This window comes from Sarcophilus harrisii, chromosome 2 (assembly GCF_902635505.1).
Source record: "Sarcophilus harrisii chromosome 2, mSarHar1.11, whole genome shotgun sequence".
NCBI classification, from domain to species: domain Eukaryota; kingdom Metazoa; phylum Chordata; class Mammalia; order Dasyuromorphia; family Dasyuridae; genus Sarcophilus; species Sarcophilus harrisii.
Window position 1 is genome coordinate 617,510,264 of NC_045427.1, and position 20,798 is coordinate 617,531,061.

The 20,798-nt window shown below is 43.1% G+C and overlaps 2 protein-coding genes across 2 annotated transcripts in view; one reads left to right on the forward strand and one right to left on the reverse strand.

The window, feature by feature from the left end:
* Nucleotides 1-6,831, reverse strand: part of ARID3B (AT-rich interaction domain 3B) — a 49,598-nt gene extending 42,767 nt beyond the window's left edge. Inside the window, exons 1-2 of the mRNA XM_031956617.1 lie at nt 6,721-6,831; nt 2,499-3,125 (exon numbers count right to left, since the gene is read on the reverse strand). Of these exons, the coding sequence (XP_031812477.1) occupies nt 2,499-3,041 (543 nt within the window). The 5' untranslated portion in view covers nt 3,042-3,125; nt 6,721-6,831. The remainder of the gene's footprint in view (nt 1-2,498; nt 3,126-6,720) is intronic.
* A 339-nt stretch (nt 6,832-7,170) lies between these two features.
* LOC100923807 (actin, cytoplasmic type 5) lies at nt 7,171-9,281 on the forward strand. The gene is made up of 2 exons (XM_031956618.1): nt 7,171-7,317; nt 7,758-9,281. The coding sequence occupies exon 2, from the start codon at nt 7,778-7,780 to the stop codon at nt 8,906-8,908; it is 1,131 nt and encodes a 376-aa protein (XP_031812478.1). The 5' UTR covers nt 7,171-7,317; nt 7,758-7,777; the 3' UTR covers nt 8,909-9,281.
* Nucleotides 9,282-20,798: the final 11,517 nt, after the last annotated feature.

Consider the following 20,798-nt stretch of genomic DNA (forward strand, 5'->3'; position numbering starts at 1 on the left):
AGGAGATCAGTTTTCATGTTTTTTAAACAAAAGTTGATTTTATAATGTTTGTCCTCCTACCTGAAAAATAAGTTAGGCTGGTACACCACAAAGTGAGCTAAATTTGGGGAAAAAAAACATTCTGGCTGAAAGCCAGGAAATAACAACAACATAAACATAACTGACAATTCTCCAGGATTTTAAAATCTTCCAGTCACTTTCCATACATTCTTTTATTTGAACGATGAGCCCAGCAATCGTGTCCAGTAGGTGACACGATCATTATTCTCCCCAGTGTACAAAGAGGAAACAAGTTTAGAGGGTGAGTATTTAGGTCAAATAGTTACCCCCTCACCCCATTTCATCCAATCGCCAATAGATTATTAACAATACTGTAGAAAAGACTGACCTTTGTCATAGCAACTTTAGAAAAAGTTTTGTGTTTTTTTTTTCCTGTATGATTTACAAGAGAAATGCTTCTCTTTTCTAAACATCCCCAAACTCATACTAACTCACTCTCTCTTTCTCTTTCCATTTCTGTTTCTCTCTTTCTCTTTCGCTCTCTGACTCACTCTCTCTCTCTCTTCAGTCTTGGCAGGGTACAAGTGACAATACCATTCAAATCAACTTCTTATTCAGATCACCAGAAATGAGCAGGGGAAAGGATGTGACAACAAGTGGATTTTATATCTGGGCTACACCTACACACCAAGGTTTTTCAAAGTCACTTCATTTCCTGATTTGGCTCCTGTTTCTACTTCTGTTGTTCCCTGATTCTACTCCTGCCCAAAAGAAGTTTAGTCTAAGGAACTCATCCTGCTAGGCTGTCTAATTAAAAAAGCGATCAAATATGCAAAGAACGAACTGACTTAGGCTCAGAAACGTGGGAGCCTAAAGAATACTTAGGCCTCAGCTCCTGGGGGCCCGGGGGGCCTGTCACAGGAGCACCTGACTAATCCCTCCCTGCCAGCAGGAGCCTGGAGAGCCTCGTTCTAACCCCCCAGAGGCCTGACCCCAACACCTGCCTGGTTTCCTGCAGGCAAGCCAGGACGGGAAGCTCCACTCCCTCTTCACACGCGGCTTCACTTTCGAGGAATCAGGACTCGTGTGCAGAGGCTGGCCAGCCGCCAAGGCCCCGCTGCCTGCTGCCCGAACTCCCCCACTGCTGTCAGGGATCCCTCTTTCATGCTGACTCAACATGGACCTCTGCCAACCACATGGTAATGGAGGGGCTGCTGGCAATCCACAGGCGCGGAGAGCTCAATCACATTTAAATCATCTGGGAGGGCCTGGCTTTGCGGCCAAGGTGCTGTGGTGGGAACTGAGACTCCCTGGCCCTGGGCCCAGCTCTGCTACTGAATCACTTGGTGATTTGAGGCTGCCTCTCTGCACCTCGGTTCCTTCCTTATTTCACCGACATGGCGTAGGGGGAAGGAAAGCAAAAGCTGGCCCCGCAAGCGCTGGGTTAAGAACGCCAGCTCCGGACTTTTGGATTAGAATCTCCACTTTACCCTTTACTACCCAGGGCCCATCATTTCTGCGGACCTCCAAAGATGAGGTTGGTAGACAAGAAGATCACCTAATTCTATTATCCTGTGGACTAGCATGGATACTGAGACAGGAAAAGAAGTCATCTCCAAGGCTGGGAGAGCCTGAGATTGAGGAGACAACTTCATGAACTCCTGTGCTCCATCCCTGCCCCTGCAAAGACAGTCTTCCTTATCCATGTAAAAACACCCCCTATGCTCTGAGAAGGCTCCTGTGGTCCAGCAGAGTGAGCCAGGGTTCTAGAATCAGAGGAGCTGGACTCAAATCCTGCCTCTGATTCCTACAGTATGACCTTGGGCAAGTCATCTAGCCTCCACAGGCTGAGTTCCCCACCTTTCAAATAAAAGGGGTTGGTGAGATAGTTACTGAGGTTCCTTCTAGCTCTGACTTTGTTTCTCTAAATACACATAAAAGAACAAAGCAGTAAAATGGGGACCTGACTAACATTACTAGTTTCATCATGGAAGCCTTTGTTAGAAGCTGCTAGGGGGATGGAGGGCCAAGAGTCAGAGAAAGACGAGTCCAAATCCCCCCTCAGACAAGTTCTACCTGGGACCCAAAGACATTTACCCACCTGTTTCTTCAACTGTAAAATGGGAATGACAATAATAGCACCTACCTCCATGAGGGTCAAATGAGACACAATCTGTAAAGTGCTCAGCCCAGTGCTGAGCTCATTCAATCCCCTTCCCCCTTTAGCACTACCAAGCCATTTAATTTACAGCTTATGGTTCTCCCCTCTTAGCCCCGTCACATCCAGACTTCTGCTCACCAGGGCCGAGAAAAATCGGCGTGGCTGCTCCTGCCTCAGAAGGCTCCCTAAAGCTTTAGTTCTTACTTCCTCTAAGGGTGAAGGAGAAGAGAGAGAAAATGGGCCTGAAAGCAAGGCTGAACGAAAGAAAGCCCCCAGATCAGTCTGTCTCGGGCCCCTTTCTGTAAAGGGACATAGGCAGCCTCCCCAGAACACTGACCTGCGGAAGCGGCTCCTCCAGATTCCAGTTTGGGTGGCTGGATGCTGCGACTGAGGGGGGGGCTTTTGGAGCCTCTCTGGTATGGTCCTCTTTGATGTGCAGCCCCCTCTGCAGCCCTGGTGCTAGAGGAAGAGGAGGATTTGCCATGGGGGTGGCTCGGGAGTCGTGACGAGTCACTTTCTGCACGTGGAAATACTTGGAAGAACGCTGGGCCTCCTTCTCGGGGATCTCGGAGTCTTCCCCATCCCCTTCCTCTTCTTCCAGCCCCCCTTCCTCTTCCTCATCGGGCTCCGAGCTCCCGAGCCGGGCGGCTGCTGCGGCCAGCGGCATTCTGGCCAGGGGCCCCAGAGCGGGACTCCCAGAAGCCTTGGGAGCCGGGGAGGTGAGGCCGGCCTGCTGGGCTGCCAGCTGCTGGGCGTACAGCAGCTGGGCTTCTCGCATCTGCCGCTCCTGCCTTTCCCGGGAATCCATCTGCAGAGGAGCGGGCGGCGGCGGCGGCTGCTGCTGCTTTTGCAGCTGCTCCATCAGAGCCTCCAGCCTCATCCGCCGGTTGGCATGGCTGGGAAGGTGGGCCCTGCCAAGGAGGCACACGGGATCCACGGTGGATCCTTCAGGTCCCAACCACAGCTACAAAGGAAAAAACAGTCACATAAAACATGTTCTGACAGGCTTTCCCCAGCAAAGGGCCAGAGCAACCCAAGCCTGATCTGATATCTGACCTCCCACTAAATGTAAATGCTTCTCATGCTGAGCTTTCAGATTATGCCCTTAATTGGTGGGAAGGAGAATGAGGAGGAAGTGCAGTTGTTCCTTTCTAAACATTTAAAAAGAAATTTAGAAAGGTCCTATTCTCCAACTGTCTGGGTTCTGATCTTTCCCCCCCAACATTTTCCATTATTAATATTTTTTCACTGGCAAGAATGTACCTAGATTTGTATTATACAGTCTGTGACTCTTAAAACCAGAGCCTTGAAGGCAAGAGGGGGTCAGAGTGAAGAAGAGAGAATTGCAAGAACCTCAGGAATGTCTCAGCCAAGTTGGACATATATAGAAATGGAGCAGAGAGAACTCTGCTCCCTCCCCTTGCCTCCCCCACCTTTGGAAAGAAAGAAAAACCCAGAAAGCTGCTCTTTGGGGTTAAGCTTTTCAAAATGCCAATCTGACGGCTGGCTTGTTCAGTGGACTGAGCAATGTTAACTGGACACTAAGTCCTTAAAAAGAATCCAATTTCAACAGCATGAAAGAAACATGCAGGAGTCTCAAATTGCAATCATCATTCAAACAAACAAGAGGAAATTCCTCTGGAGATTCTAAAGTTAATTAATCCGAAGCAAATATCCACATTGTCTATAAACAGCAAAGCTAATTTCTCCTCCTTTTTTATTTTTATTATTTTTTTTGGTAACTGCCAGGTGATCTTCACCACATTCCCTTTCTTTAAGAATCACGGCATCCATTCTGATGCTGAAGGACCAGCACAAAAATGAAGGGCCCTTTCAGGAGGAAAGTATTCTGGGGCAGGTTTAGCAGCATTCTTCCTCTTACAAATCATTCTTCAAACACACACACCCCCTTTCACGCCCTCTGTTCCCCAAGCCAATCCCCACAACAAACAGGGTATGGGTTACAGAGGTGATACACAAAAGCTCATGTGCCTCCGATAGAATAATGTTTCCCCCAAGCCTTGGTAAGTGACTAGACCACATAATGTACATTTCAGGCAAAGTAAAGTTCCCACAATGGCACACTGTTGCTTCCACATGTATGTTACCATGGGACAGAACATGACTGATAAGTAGTAATGTTTGAGGGCTGAAACGCAAATAAACGACTTTAGAACCCCCAAAAATCCTGGGAAGAAAGACCCTCAGGGAGAAGCCTGCATGGACACTGAACATTCTTCATGGATTAGAATGAGAAAGGGGATGTTTAAAGCTAAGCAAAAGATTAGAGATGGATTAAGAATCCTCATTTTCTATGTTTATTTTACGAAAAGCGCCTTTGCTGCTAACATTCTATGGAACGTTTAAATTCCAAGTGGCTTCTCACTGCCGTCATTGATTAGGGTATTTAAAAAGCAAGAAGTTGCAGATAGTTTTCATTTCATTTCTCACTTAAAAAAAAAATTAATCATGAGAAACATCCTATTCCCCTCAGAATATGGAAGATAAAAAGAATTTGAGACATTTAAATCTTTAAAATACAGCAACTTCAACAACAGCAAAAAAGAATTATGAGATTGCTGTGCTTCAAATTTCCTTTTAATACCAGTAGAAAATTACAAGTGAATTGCCCCTTAAGCAAGTGCCCTCATTTGCCACCCAATTATTCCTTCTTACTAAGGGTTTAGCAAATCCCAGTTACAAAGTGTGGCACCATGGATGGGGACTTCACATTACAAAAAAATTAGTTGCCTTGTGATGCCTGAAGGCTTTACCAGTCCTCACAATGAAAACAACCAGGTTAGTCAGAAAAATAGTATTGCTTGTATTTAAGGAATTCATTCTGCTCTAAAAACTTAAAATCTTAAAAAACAAAAACAACCCCTCTTTATATATATTCCTATATCACAGACTACTCCTATTTTCACATAATCTCCCCTTACCCCTAACTCCCACCCTACACACACTAATTTTTGACTCTGCTCTTTGCACTTCATTCTTTAGCCTGTGATTTCCCCACCTCATCTGTCCACTCCCTGAGTTTTCTTTGCATTGCAAGCCTCTCCTCCCCAACTCTTCTTGTCCTTCCTAGTCAAGCCCTTCCAACCCTTTATAACTCTCCAACTCCTCACCACTACTTCCCCTATTTATATCTCACCTACATTCTCTTACCCAGTGCCACCTGTATTCTTTTGCTCCCTTAAAGCTCCTCAAACCCAGTTTGGAAGCCCCCATCTTAAGCCATTTTCTGTTCTTGCTTTGCTCACCTCCTGGGAGACCCCAACATTTCTGGAACCTCCACATCTTGCCCACCTTCTTTAGCCCTGCCCTATTTTAATACTCTCATCCCATCTTAACTCTGACCTCAGAACCCCAACTTTGCCTATCCCCCTCCTTTGACTCTCTCAGCCTTATCTTGACCCCACTGTGATTCCCCACATTTAACACCCTTCCCTGCCCTACCTTTAACCATACCTCCTCCCATCTTCCTTCTTACAGTTAAAACATTTTAATTTAGCTTTACTTTTCATTTTCATCTGGCCCTCTCCTCTCTACTCATCTTCAGGCCTTCCGGGCCACCTCTAAATGCTCATACAATATACCCCCCCAACACACACTCCAATTTTTAATCTGATGGTTCTAAAACTTTTTGGCCTTAGGGCTCTTAGGTTCTTAAAATTACTGAGGACCCCTCCAAAGAACTACTGTCTGTTGGTTTACATCAACGGAGATTCGCTATATTAAAAATTAATGTTTCAGTGGTATCAGGAAAAGTTTTTCCCCCAAGTCCTGCCTCTGGGACCACACTCTAAGAACTAAGGTTTTAACCAGCCTTACTCACCGTCATTTACTCCCCTGGCCCCCCACAAGGCTTTCACAACTTGCCCTAACCTCCCCTTTAACCCAGCTCATTTTCCTTCTCCATTTACCTCCTCATTCCCCTCTTCTTCCCCTCATCTCCAATTTACATCTTCTTCCCCCCACCCCCCACTTAACCTGACTCAGCAATTTACCTGTTTCCCCCCCCCAACACTCGTCCACACCCTTAGCCAGTCTTGTGCTCCCCTCCCCCTTTCCACCCAAGGGTTTCACCCCCTCCCCACTGATCTCACGTCTCCCCATTCTCCTCTCCCTCTCATCCTCCCTTCCATCGCGCCCCCTCCCCACTGACCTCTTTGGTCTTCTCCTCATCTCTCCTGTTCCCAGACCCTTCTCCCCTCTCCCAGTTCGCCGCCTCCCCCTCCTCATCTCTCCCTCTCATCCCCCTCCCCTCTGGTTCCCCCCATTTCGCCCCCGCCCCACTGACCCCTCCCGCCCCCCCCCCCGGGCCCCGCCGCGCTCTCCCACATCGCTGCTTTCCAACTAGCCCCCTCCCCGCTGAGTCCCCCGGTTCTCCCCTCCCTCGCCCCCATCACGGTCTCCTGAACCCCTTCCTTTCCCTCCCTTCCTTCTTCATCGCAGCGGGATGGGGGCGCTGAGGCTGATTTCCTCCAAATTTCTTATTTTACAGGCGGGGAAACTGAGTCCTGGGGAGCGGGGGGCCGGGAGGGCGCTGTTACCTTCTGCGGCTTCGGCCTCGGCCCGACACGATCCGCTCCTGCCGCGCTCTGGTCCCCCGTCCGGCCGCCGCTGCCGCTGCGGCCCCGGCTCTGCCTCCGCCTCCTCCACCTCCTCCGCCTCCTCCTCCAGCCCGCAGGCGGCAGCGGCGGCGGGGGCAGCGAGGCGGGGCCCGCACCGGAAGCCGCGCCGGGAGCCGGGGCGGGGCCGGCAGGAGGCGGGGGAGGGAGGCTGGGGAACAGGAATGGGGGTGGGGAAAGGGGAGGGGCCTGGAGGGAGGAAATGGGAGGGGCGGGGCGAGGGCGAGGTAGGGGCCGAGGCCGGAAGGGGAGGCCGAGGGAGGCCTGGCCGGAAGTGACTCCTCCTCCGGAGGGAGTAGAAGAAAAAAGGGAGGGAAGGGGCAAAACGGGGGCGGGGTCTGGGGGAGGAAACAGACGGTAAAGTATTGGGCCAATGGGAGCCCAGAATACGGTGACATTCCGGTTCCGGTGTGAGCGCGCCCGGCGGTGAGTTTAAAAGCCGGGCGCGCGCCTTCGCTGAGTGACACACCAGTGGCAGTCTCGGTGGGACAGCATCCGGGGAGCGGGAGCTTTCTCAGCGTGAGTCTCATCGGGGCCCGCTGAGCCGCGGCCGGGCCGGGGAGGCGGGGGAGGGAGATGCGCCGGGGAGAAAGATGCAGGAAAAGCCGAGGGAGGGCGGGGCGGGGCGGGGCAGCCCGGTCCGTCCGGCGCGGCGCTCTCTGCCGCCGCCGCCGGTGACTCATCAGTCTCGCGGAGCCGCGGCCTGCGTTCTGCTCCTCCTCTCGGGGCCCTGGCGTCCTAGGCCGCTTGGCCCGCGGCAATGCCTCGGCCCGGCCCCGCACCCTCCGCGGCTGCCTCGGCCAAGGCCGCTGGGACTCCGCAGGGCCGCCGGGACTCCGCAGGGCCGCCGGGACTCCGCAGGGCCGCCCGGACTCCGCAGGGCCGCGCGGGAGGGGGGGCGGCGGGAGGTGAGCGGCTCCGGCCTTGCGTCTGACGCGCTCTCCGCGTCTCTGCCCCAGCTTTCCAGGTGAACTCCACGATGGCTGATGAAGAAATCGCGGCGCTGGTGGTGGACAACGGCTCGGGCATGTGCAAGGCCGGCTTCGCCGGAGACGACGCGCCGCGGGCCGTGTTCCCTTCCATCGTGGGCCGCCCCCGGCACCAGGGCGTCATGGTGGGCATGGGCCAGAAGGACAGCTACGTGGGCGACGAGGCCCAGAGCAAAAGGGGCATCCTGACCCTCAAGTACCCCATCGAGCACGGCATCGTCACCAACTGGGACGACATGGAGAAGATCTGGCACCACACCTTCTACAACGAGCTCCGAGTGGCCCCCGAGGAGCACCCTGTGCTGCTGACCGAGGCGCCTCTGAATCCCAAGGCCAACAGGGAGAAGATGACCCAGATCATGTTCGAGACCTTCAACACCCCCGCCATGTACGTGGCCATCCAGGCCGTGCTGTCTCTCTACGCTTCTGGCCGCACCACGGGGATCGTGATGGACTCCGGGGACGGCGTCACCCACACCGTTCCCATCTACGAAGGGTACGCTCTCCCCCACGCCATCCTGCGGCTTGACCTGGCCGGGCGCGACCTCACCGACTACCTCATGAAGATTTTGACCGAAAGAGGCTACAGCTTCACCACCACGGCCGAGAGGGAGATCGTGAGGGATGTCAAAGAGAAGCTGTGTTATGTTGCCCTGGACTTCGAGCAAGAGATGGCCACCGCGGCTTCTTCCTCCTCCCTGGAGAAGAGCTACGAGCTCCCTGATGGTCAAGTCATCACCATCGGCAATGAGAGGTTCCGATGCCCAGAATCTATCTTCCAGCCTTCTTTCCTGGGAATGGAGTCCTGCGGGATCCACGAGACCACCTACAATTCCATTATGAAGTGTGATGTGGACATCCGGAAGGATCTCTACGCTAATACGGTGTTGTCTGGCGGTACCACCATGTATCCTGGCATTGCTGACAGAATGCAGAAGGAGATCACAGCCCTGGCTCCAAGCACAATGAAAATAAAAATCATTGCCCCACCTGAACGCAAATACTCCGTCTGGATTGGAGGTTCCATCCTGGCCTCTCTCTCTACCTTCCAGCAGATGTGGATCAGCAAGCAGGAATATGATGAATCTGGTCCTTCTATTGTCCACCGGAAATGCTTTTAATTGATTATTGGTGGGCTAATCCTTGTTACTTGCAGGTGTAAATGCCAGGTCAGATGTTTACATAGACCACAAATGGACCAAACATTTGTGAAAATGCCCATGGAAAGCTTGTTCCGTTAATTTTTTGTTTTTTATTTATTTGGATTGTGATATTTAAGTACATTTAGTACATCAGTTCAGGTGAATTATTTACTTTTGCTTTTGTGTCTTGTTGATAAATTGTTAATAATTAGTTGTGTGCTTGTGATATTGCTCCTGGCAAACTGAAGTTTAAGGGACTTAGATTTGATTGTGGTAGATATTACTCTAAGTAGAACTGTAATTAGCATTGTTCTATTCATGCAAAATAAAAATTCTGCAATTAAAAATCCCAGTTTTGCATGGTCTACCTTAAACCTTGAAGTTTCTGCTTTAATTTCTTTATAAAGAGAGTGCCAAAACAAAATTGGTACCTGTTACTCTGAAAGTGCCCAGAATGTGATAACAGAAGCTATTCCTTTCTAGGTATTACACTTATTTACTTGTGCAGCTGCTTGCCTATAAATGCAAGCAAGGAGCTAGTAAATTTTAACTCCTTAACCTGCTGTCTTGCCAATCAATTCCTAAATCAATTTATATTAATCCAAGTACTGTTCAGCCTACATTTGCCTTTATCGCAAGGAGTCAGACTTTCTTTTTCCTATAAGAAAGTTTATTACATAAAAATCAAGTCATTTTAAAGAGAAATTTTTTGAGAATCTGTAAAAGGGTTTTAAAATATTGAACAGTACTTCTAATAAGCAATATGCTAATCTTGATATGAAATTAGGACCAAGCCTAAGGCTAAAAGGACTCCTCCAGATTGTCCTTTTCCTTCAACTCTAGGATGTATGATTAATTTTCACAAAGGAAACTGCCCTAGTTATAAATTATGAGTTCTAGCTTACATCTAAGTTTTCCAAATAAATGTAAAAGGAATAAAATGTATCATGTCTCCAACAAACATTTCAGTGCCTATTGTATGCAGGTTGCTTTTGAACTAGGCAATAACATTGACACCAAGTAAATGGAACAAAGTGTTTGCTATCCTCAAATTCAGTCATTTAGGTAGATTAAGAGTTACATGATAAATTCACTAAAAAAGGTAGAACCAAGTTTTAGTTGAATTCCAAAGGAGAAAAAGTTAAAAAAAAGCTTTATGTATGACAGAAGATTTGAGTTGAGTTTTAAGGGGACAGTGTCCATAGGCATGATTATAGGGCACTCTTGGGACATCTTGTACCAATGCAAATTGACACTCCCACATTTCAGTTTTAAAGCATGCCAGGTGGGGCTTAAGTGCCAAATCTTTATGACTCCAAAGCCACCAATATTCATTTATCACCCTGACTTTAGGGGACACGGGAATTTAGTTAAGAGAAGTCTAAGCATAGGACAGCATGCAGAGTAAGATTAAACATACAATGTTTTAAGACTTAGAGCTGGAAGAGATCTTAAGTGTCAATTAGCCTAACCTTCAAGTCTCTCCTTCCCATTTTAATAGATAAAAAAACAAGATCTGCCCCATTTCTGGTGTTAAGTGAAATTGTATTAAGAGGGCATCTTCCTCTGGAACATACTATATTTGCATTAATTGGCAAAGTAAATAATAATTCACCTTTCTGAATCCTAATCATTTTTATTCTTAAACAGAGAGACTAACTTTGCCAGTGATCAAACAGGAAGGAATTATTCAAAGGCAAGTCCCCTGATTCCAACTCCTCCTATCTTCCACTATAGCATGCTGCTTCTTGTGTAGTCACAATGCAATATTAATTGATGTGGGGGATATGAGAAGTTTGTAAAAGCTAGAGGCTCCTTCTACAAGTATATTCGCCCAGCATTTTTTTTCCAAAAACAAATGAATATTTTATGTCCATAATAACTTATTATTTCATGACTAGAGGAATGGGGTAAGCACTTTTGACTTTCCTGTGGGCCTGGAAGATAGTGTATCATTGGTCAGTTAAAGTTTAGATTTTGCATTGCTCTTTACTCTGTGTAACCTCTGCACTGTAGATCTTAATTTAGTTGAAGCATTGAACTAAGCTGTTCTTTTTATTGAAATGCCATAGCCAGTACTCTGAAAGAATGAATTCAAAAAGAGATTGCCTGACCCCTTGTACTGAATATTGGCCAGGAACTTAGTTCTAGCCTCTCACTGATTTACTTGAAGAAATCACGAAAACTATGTGCCCCTTTCCCCTGGTTTTTTGAATAGATCACAGGACAGATAATGCTTAGTAAGTTCCTTGATAATAATCATTAAAAAGTTTGTAGTATAGTAAACAGTTGCTATGTTCACTGATGTAAATGGTTGACTAGATTTCCCCCCCCCCCCACACTTCCTAATGGCTAAATATCATTTGCAAAGGCCTTTTAGTTACTTAATAATGAAAAATTCAAATTGAGGAAGGAAGAATTTACAAATCCTGAGGTTGGTTATCTATCTTCCTGTTACTATTAATGATAATACTCCAGAACCCCGAAGATTTTTATTAGAGCTGTCTAGTTCAAACTCTAACTGGAGAGACTTAAGACCGATCTCATAATTCTCAAATGGGAGACTTTTTGAGTCTTAACCCTCCATAAGTGAAGTTCTCTCTTCTCTATAGTTGCAATAGGAAACACAACTTGGCTTTGGGTAATTTGAATTCAACAGATCAGTCCAAGTATTTAATGCAGTGTATCAGGACTTAAAAGTCCAATGTCATAAAGCCAGGGAATTATTATAAAATTATTAATTGTAAATTATAATTTATATACAAATATAATTTAAATTTATATAATATAAATTTTATAAATAAATATGTATATAATTATAAAAATCCAACATTGAAGCAATTTCTAAAATCCCAAAATCTTAGGAAGTTATAATCTCTACCCTCTCCAATGCCCAAAGTTCTGAACTCTTAACTCCCCCACTTCCAAATTAGTCTCTTGGTGTCCGAAATGATTTAAGCTCCATGTTCTTCCTCTTCTGCTAGAATATACAGCTGTCCTATCCACAAAGAACCTGTAAAAGTAAGAACAGGGAGACTTGACACACCCTAGAAGGATGAAAATTCAATGATGGAATATTTACAATCCTGTTTCCCAACAACTCAACTTTAAGGGCTGAGCTTCAGTTGAAAAAGGTAAATTGAAAAGTGTAATAGAAATATTTGGCAAATGCAAAGGTGAATAGCATGGCATGTTTTTGGATTTGTATAAAATATGCATAATGGAAAAAAAAAAAGATTGGATGGCTTTGTGATTCCTAGAGAATCAAGAAAGTCTACTTGAGCAAGCCTAAACACAGATGTACTTCTGCTTGGGCTTCTGCTCTGTGGCCTCATGAAAACTTGAAATCATATGGCTAATGACAACTTTCCTGGTAGAGAGATCCAGATGGCCTTTAAGAGGCCCCCAATAAATAGAGCATTTACAAACTCAGCTGTGCTGTCCTGGAGCAGATGGCCCAAACCATCTCTCTTGCTCTTTGGAAGATTAGGGGACTATTCTTCTATTGAGACAGAATTTGGATCACACAAATTCGGATGATTATAAAGACATCTTTCAAATAAGTGTTGGAAAAATGAACCAGTTGAAAGTTATAAAAGGGAATGAGTCATTTTGAGATTGGCCTTTTTGCTTATGGAATGAAATCAGAAACTGAGGGATAGATCACCAGATAAGAGAAGAAAGGTAAAAAAGCCAAATCTCTCACTTATTAAATACACAAATCCTATAGTCTAGAATTATATAGAAATAGATAGTCTATTTCCACTTCCCAGTAAATTCTCTCTATAACATTTCTGATAGGGAAGTCTAACTTCTCACCTAATGCAAAAATCCCATGATTTCCTTAATTGGGAGTTTATTCAGCCTTTGCTTGAACATTTTCAGTGAGAGAATCTATTATCTTATGTGGCAGCCTTAAATCTTAGAAAATTGTTTTCCTTCAATGTCCAACAGGGAGCTGTAGCCAACCCCCCCTTGGGGATCCAACATGCTACTACTTGAATTGATGGAAGAGCAAGTCAAGAGTCTTTTACAATATTTGTATTGTCACAATCTACTTCTTTTTCCCTTTTACTCATTAGTCATAGTTCTGTTACTGTGACAGACAACATAGAATTCCCTCTTCCAAATAATAGCCCCACATTTGAAAAAAAAGCTATCTTGTTTTCTGAATAGCTGCAGGACAGTGGATAAATCAAATCACCTTTCTCCCCAGTCTCCACTTCCTTTTCTGAGGCAGGGTTGGATGATGAGTCTGTAAGGGATGAACTGAGAGTCAGGAGACTAGAGTTTGAACACTATTTCAGACAGTGTGTACTTTATGGGTAAGCCACAACCTCTCTAAGCCTGTTTCCTCATCTGTAAAATGAAAGGATTGACCTGTAGGTCATCTTCCAGGTCTAACTCTGATCCTATGACTACATCTACTCTCTCTACAAGTTTCTCTTTTTTTCTGCTTTGGAAAACTTTATTTCATAATAATAGCTTTTTATTTTTAAAATACATACAAAGATAGTTTTCAACATTCACCCTTCTCTACAACTTTCTAAAGTCCCTTTTTGCTCCAGCAATTTTAGGAAAATAGAATTGTGGAACTTGGAGCTGGAAGGGATTTGAAACTCTTCATTTTACAGAAAGGGAAACTGATACTTAATTGTCTGAGTCTGCCCTTAAACTTCTCCAAACTAAATATAAGTAAACTTTTCAGATGATACTCCTTTAATCCCCCTCAAAAATGTTTATTACAGAAAGTACAATTTAGCTCATTGACTCAATATGGAGACAACAAAAATATATTTCAGTCCATATACAAGGACAGATGCTTTCAACAAATATTTTTTTATGTGCTTAAGACTTGTGCTAGGTCATTTGAGGCAATAAAAATTGAAGATAGAGTCCTTGCCAATCAAAGAATTTATAATCTAGATGGTGAGAGAGGATATACCTTTCAAGATTTAACCTCTCCCTTAGTCACCTGTGCTCAAGCCAAATTGGTCTGTTCCCTGTCTCCAAATACAATTTATTCTCCTTCAACTCTACACCTTTGCTTGTGTTGTTTCCTTTGCCTAGAGTGGCTTCTACCCTTTTTGTGTCTATTGAAATCGTTCATATCCATATTTTAAGGCTTACCCCGGTTGTCACCTACTTCATGAATTCTTCTGTGATCCTGCGCAGGTACGATTTTCCTCTCCTCTAAACACCTATAGAACTTTATACCAATTTCACACCTAATGCATTCACAGATGCATTAGACCATAACAGCCTTGAGAGCAGGGATTATGTCTTATTTATCTTTGTCAGTACAATGTTATCATCTATTAAATGTTCAATCAATACTTTTTGAATAAATGGATCAGTGAATTAATGGATGTAGCGAACACAGTTCTGGATTTAGACCTCTGGGGCTTTAGTTTCTATGACTTTAAAATGAGGAGGGTATACTGGATGACTTCTAACGTGTCTCCCAATCCATGAATTTGTGACTAATCCTATGACTGGGGAGGGTCAATCATGAGCAAAGAAATGAAAGTGGAGATCATGAGTCACCCTAATTTGGCTTAAGTAAAAGATTTGGATTAGAGAACAGTGGGAGATAAAACCAGAAGTAGATTTGAATCAATTCTTGAGGCAATTTGTATGCCAGACTAAGCAGTTTATATTTTCTCCTGTAGATGTCACTTATGAGTCATAGAAAAGTCACTATTCCTCAAAATGGGAGAAGGGGGTAGAATCTATAAACTGCAGATAATGGTGAACCCGAATTTAAGGGATAAACCTGTAAGGATTTTGAGAAGACAGGTAAAAGAACAAAATAGATAAAATGATATATAAATATATATACACATATATATTTCAGAACTCTTTAGTTGCAGGAATATTAAAATTTTTACATAAAGAAGGCAGGTAAGATTCTGAAACAACAGTGACTAGGGTGATCATATTTCAGTTTATGGGAAGCATACAGAAAGAAAAAACAGAAAAAAGAATAACTTGCTTATCAATTATTTTGAACTACATTGGATATTCCACAGACATCTCAAATTCAATACGGCCAAAACAGAATTCTTGATCTACTCATCACTCTTCCAAACTTTTCCATTACTGTTGAAAACAACCACCACCCCTTCAGTCTCCTATGTTCATAGAACCACTGAATTTGAGAGTTGGAAAAGACCTCAACAGCCAGCTAGTCCAACTTATACATGAAATGAATCTCTAACATACCATTTAAGCATCCCTACTGCCATGTTCATCAAGTGATCACTCAGCCCCTGCTTGGAAGACTTCCAAGGCAACCTGTAACATTCTGGGATGGCTTCATCAAGAGGTTTTTCTCTACATATAGCCTACATTTGCCTCTTAGAAACTTCTACCTATTTCTCTAGGTCCTACTTTCTTTTTTTAAAAAATATGTTAAATGCAATATATGTATATATAAATATGCATGTATATTTATACATATATGTGTATGTATATATGCATATATATATATACATATATGTATACGTATTTATACAGTTATCTTGCTGCACAAGAAAAATTGGATCAAGAATGAAAAAAAAACTGGGAAAGAAAACAAAATGCAAGCAAACAACAATAGAGAGAGTGAGAATGCTATGTTGTGGCTCACACTCTGTTCCCACTGTTCTGTCTCTGGGTGTAGATGATTCTCTTCATCACTAAACAATTGGAACTGGTTTGAATCATCTCATTGTTGAATAGAGTCACATCCATCAGAATTGATTGTAACATAGTCTTCTTGTTGGTGTGTACAATGATCTCCTGGTCCTGCTCATTTCACTCAGCATCAGTTCATGTAAGTCTCTCCAGGTCTCTCTGAAATCTGTTTCTTACAGAACAATAATATTCTATAACATTCATATTGAGTCCTGCTTTCTTGTGCCAAACAGAACAAGTCTAATCCCTCCCCCCTGATTTCTGGCTCATTTCACTAACTGCCTAATGAATATTTCAATGAATACCTACCTCAACCTCTGCATATCCAGGTTTATAAACTCAGCATTATTTTTGCTCCTCAATCTCTTCCTCTTCTTATGTCTAATCAGTTTCCAATCTTACCATATTGACTTCCACAACACCTCATATGTATTTTCTCCGCAGAAAGATTGGATATGAGATGTGGAAACAAATAATTAGATTTGGCAACAGATCGGATATGAAAAGTGAGTGATAGTGAGGAGTTTAAGATTACAACAAGGTTGTAAACTTGGGTTGTTGAAAGAATGATAGTGTTCTGAATAGAAATAGGAAAACTCAAAAGAGAGGAGTTTTTGTTTTTATTTTTTTATTTTTTTGCATTTTGGAGTTTTTTGGGGTTTTTTTTTTTGAAAACAGGGTTTGGGGGTAAAGGTTGATAATGAATTAGATTTTGTATATGTTTAAATTCAGATGCGTATGAAACATCAATTCAGAATGTTCAATATTAAATTATTCATATGGAGACTAGGGCTCAGGGGAAAGACTAGGACTAAGATACATAATTTTTTTATTATAGCTTTTTATTGATAGAACATATGCATGGGTAATTTTTCAACACTGACCCTTGCAATCACTTCTGCTCCAACTTTTCTCTTCCTTCGCTCCACCTCCTCTCCTAGATGACAGGCAGACTCATAAATGTTAAACATGTTAAAGTATATAAGATTCTGAGAATTAATTCTGAGAAATCAGTATAGCAATGATTAATTAAACCATATAAGTTGATGAGGTCATCAAAAGAAAATGTAGAGAGGAGAAGGTCAAGGACAGAACCTTGGCATATACTCAAACACATAAAGTAGGCAGTATATAAATGCTGGCTGCTACAATTATTATTATTACCCACAGTTAAGAGTAATAATTGAGGTGATGATCAATTAAAGGAAAATGAGAAGTGCTTGGATATGTAGGAGAATGAATGGGTGAAATGAAGAAGCATTAAGTACTTACTGTGTAACAGACTCTGTGCTAGTTGCTTTACCAATATCTCAATTTTGAAAATATATAGAGAAGAATTGCATGTGTATAACATATATTGGATTACTTGCCATCTAGGGGAGGAGTTGGGAGGAGAGAGGAAAAATGTTTTAGAACACAAGGCTTTGCAAGGGTGAATGTTGAAAATGATCTATGCATGTATTTTGAAAATAAAAAGCTTTAATTTTAAAAAGAATGAAGGACTGACAACAATGATTAATTTTTCTATTATCATTATTAAAAACAAAAAAACTCAAATATTATTTCATGTAATCCTCACAACAACACTGCAAGGGAGATGCTATTATAATCTTTGTTTCACAGCTGAGGAAACTGAGGCAGACAGGGGTTAAGTGATTTTTCCCATGGTTATACAGCTAGTATTTTGAGGCTGGATTTGAACTCAGGTTTTTCTAACTAGACCTACTGTTCTATCCTCAGTGCTATCTAGCTGCTGAATAAATGAATGAATGACTAGGAGCAGAAAGCATCTACTAAATGTGTAAAGGAAGAAAAACCAATGTCATAAAAATATCTCCTGTAATTACAAAACTAGTATTCAAGTAAGAATTGAACTGAGGTCTTTCTGGTTGCAAGTCCAGTGCTTTTTCTACCATGCCACACTCTATATCTATGTGAATAAACTAGGATTAAAAAAAAATTGAAAATGTGAAGTATATGGGGACAGTCAAATCTGTATCTAGACAGGTATCTAGATACCTGTTGTGAGATTTCTTGATGAGGTCCTGGAGGGAGGGTGGCAAAGAGAAGCTGAAGCATTAATGGAATTGTTCCCTGGGGCAGGCAAGGAAAAGGCTTTGAGAGAGATCAGTTTAGCTTACTGGTCCCACCCTCTCTGGAGGTTCCCCTTCTCCTCTGGCCCCATCTTGCTGTGCCCAACCAAGAAATCCAAGCTATGTCAAGCCCCTGCGGCCCACATTTTGTGGGGCGTCCAGGTACGTCCTGTTAGAAATCCCTGTCATGTCCCTGAGGTTAAAATTTCCCTATAAATCTGCTTATGGCCCATGCCATCTTTGCTGAACCTCCTTTGGGTCAGTCTATCTATCTCTTTGGGGTCTTTTTCCTTGTCCCTCACCCATACTCATATTATCTCTCCTAATCCCAATATGTCTCAAGGTGTCTCTCAGACCTGCTTCTCCTCCTTTATTGGTGTTTTTGTTCTTTATAATATAATGGTTCTTTCTGGGGGAGAGCAGGTTTCTCGGGGAGATTTTCTGGAGGCAGCTTTAGTTTCAGTTACAAGTAAATAATCACCCAAAATCGCAGCCAACTGATAAAAGTTCAGATCTTTTATTGTGTCCTTCAATATAGCCCAGTTAGCTCAGAAGTCTATCTCTCTGCTTGGTTCCAAGAGCTCTTGCAGCTTTGTCCTTTGCCTCTGCTTTCTTCAGCCTCCAGCCAGCACCAAGGTGGAAGATGCAATGAATCTCTCTTGCCTCGAAGAGAGGGCTTGTGGGCTTCCTCCCAGAGTGCTCCTCTCCTACCCCAGTCAATGTTATGGAGAAATTCCTTCAAGCTCTAAGAGCTTCTTCCATATATATGATCTCCCAAAGGTTAACTCCTCCTTCTGGAGGCAGGGCTTAAGGGAGGTATAAATTCAGATATCTCTTTCTAAACCCTGAAATCTCCCAAACATGTGAACTCCAATGAGTACTTAAATATTTCTTGCTTCTATGAGCTCTCTAAAGGTGTGAATACAAGCATTATTGTCTATCACTTGTACTTAGTACCTTGTTTCAAGTTCTGGCCCAAAATATCTCCTTCTAAGATCAAATCAATCATACTGAACCATACTAAATTAGATAATTATTGTCTCTATCAACTCTAATGGCTTAACAATTTGTAAAGATTCCAACATTCCTTATAGCTAACTAACCCTTTTGAAGAGCTAAATCCCTTTTAGGATTTAGCCTGCCAGCTAAGGGCACACTCCAACCTCATGGGATGTTTCCCTTTTCCTGGCTAATTGCAAACTCCATTAGGGAACTTGTCTCCTTTTCTTGCTATGTTCTCTCCCACTCTATTTCATATTTGCCAGTTCTGGTGTCTATTGTATTTCTTCATTTTATCTGTAACCTCTTCTCCTAATAAAGCTGTTGAGGTTCAGAAAGATAGTCAGAAGGATACTCCAAAAGTTTGGGGTCACAGATCAGTGTCGCAAAGTATCTCAAAAGAATTTCCAGGCTTGAATCCATCTCTAAGTCAAGAGGCAAAATTTATTGTAATTGTAAGTTCAATTGAAGTGGGGATAAGGTCCAAAAGGATTTAGCAAAGACTAGGAGAAAGAAGATAGATTTATAGGAGTAAGTTAGAAAGACCAGAGCTTCATGTTACTTATTTGCAAATTTTATGGCTTACAGGCAGGTTTAGGGGTGATAATGATGGAATATAACTTCTAGGGGTGACAGCAGTAGGGAGGTGAACAAAGACCAAGTTATAGCAATGAGCACTGTCTATTCAGGGTTCTGTTAGCAGACCTGGCAGGCTGAGGCAGAGGGCTGGTAGATAGATTGGCGGAAAACAAAGCTGGGAGTAGCCTAAGGGCAGAATGGAGGCAAATGTCAATGCCAGTGAAATTCAGCTGCCTCAGGGGAAAAGAGAAATGCATGACCGGAGTCAGCTGGCAGGGTGCTAATTCTCACTTAGAGCAGTCCCTGAAGTTCCACTATGATCTATAGAATTTCAATTCTTATGCATTTCCTCGTACCCCGGAGGCACTCGAATACACATAGATAAGAAATTTTACTTTTCTTCTGTAAGGTAATGTTTGTCAAATAGGGGCAGCAGGTGATGGATTTAGTAGGACTGAAGACTCATCTTTTAGAGTTCCAATCTGTCCTTAGACACTCACTGAATGTGTGACTCTGGGCAAGTCACTAAAGCCTATTTGCTTCAGTTTCCTCATCTGTAAAATAAGCTGGTGAAGGAAATGGCCAGCCACTCCAAAAACTTTGCCAAAAACAAAGCAAAACAAAACAGAAAACTCAAATGGGGTCACAAAAAGGCAGAACTGGACTAAAATGATTCAACAAACAATAACAATCCTCTACTTCTCTGCCATGAGGAGAAGGCATTTTTCATTATTTGTTTCCTGAAAACATTATTAGTTATTCAGAATTCATCTTCCTTTTAATGATCTTTATATTTACATTGAATGTAAATGTTTATATTATTCTCTTAGTGATGCTTACTTCTCTCTACATTAGTTAATATAAATCATCCCATGTTTTCCTGAATTTCTCCTTTTTTGTCATTTCCCTCATCCCCAAATTATTGCTTAATTCCACTTTTTTTTTTTTTTTATCATTTCTCTCATCCCCAAACTATTGCAAAAGCATGGAAGCTTTTTGGTCATTATTTCTATTCTCTCCATTCTCCAATCAACCAATCAATCAATATTTATCAATGATGCCTACTATGTGCCAGGCACTGAATTAAATCTCTATGCATATCAAGTGATACACCCAAAGTACAGCTATGCCCATGGCACTTTCTGGCTCAAGAAACTCCAGAGATTCTGGATCAAATATAATTTCTTTTTTGGCATTGAAAGCCTTTCACAACTTGGCTCTTTTGAAGAAATAGGGGGATGCAAAGCAAAGTTGGGGGGAGGAGACTCAAACATTTATTAAATGCTTACCGTGAATTGCCTTCAAGGGGTTTACATTCTAAATAAGGGTGGAAGGGATACATATCTGTAAAGGACTGGTGGTCAGAGGGGAGGGTTTTTCAAGTCTTTCAAGTCACAAGAATGTTGATGAAAGTTTTGGGGACTGTCATTCTTTTTTCAATGCTAGTTTTGATTTGATCACCATTTCCAGAGCAAATGTATAATGAGGTAGAGAAGAGAAGACCCCAGGGAATATCCAGG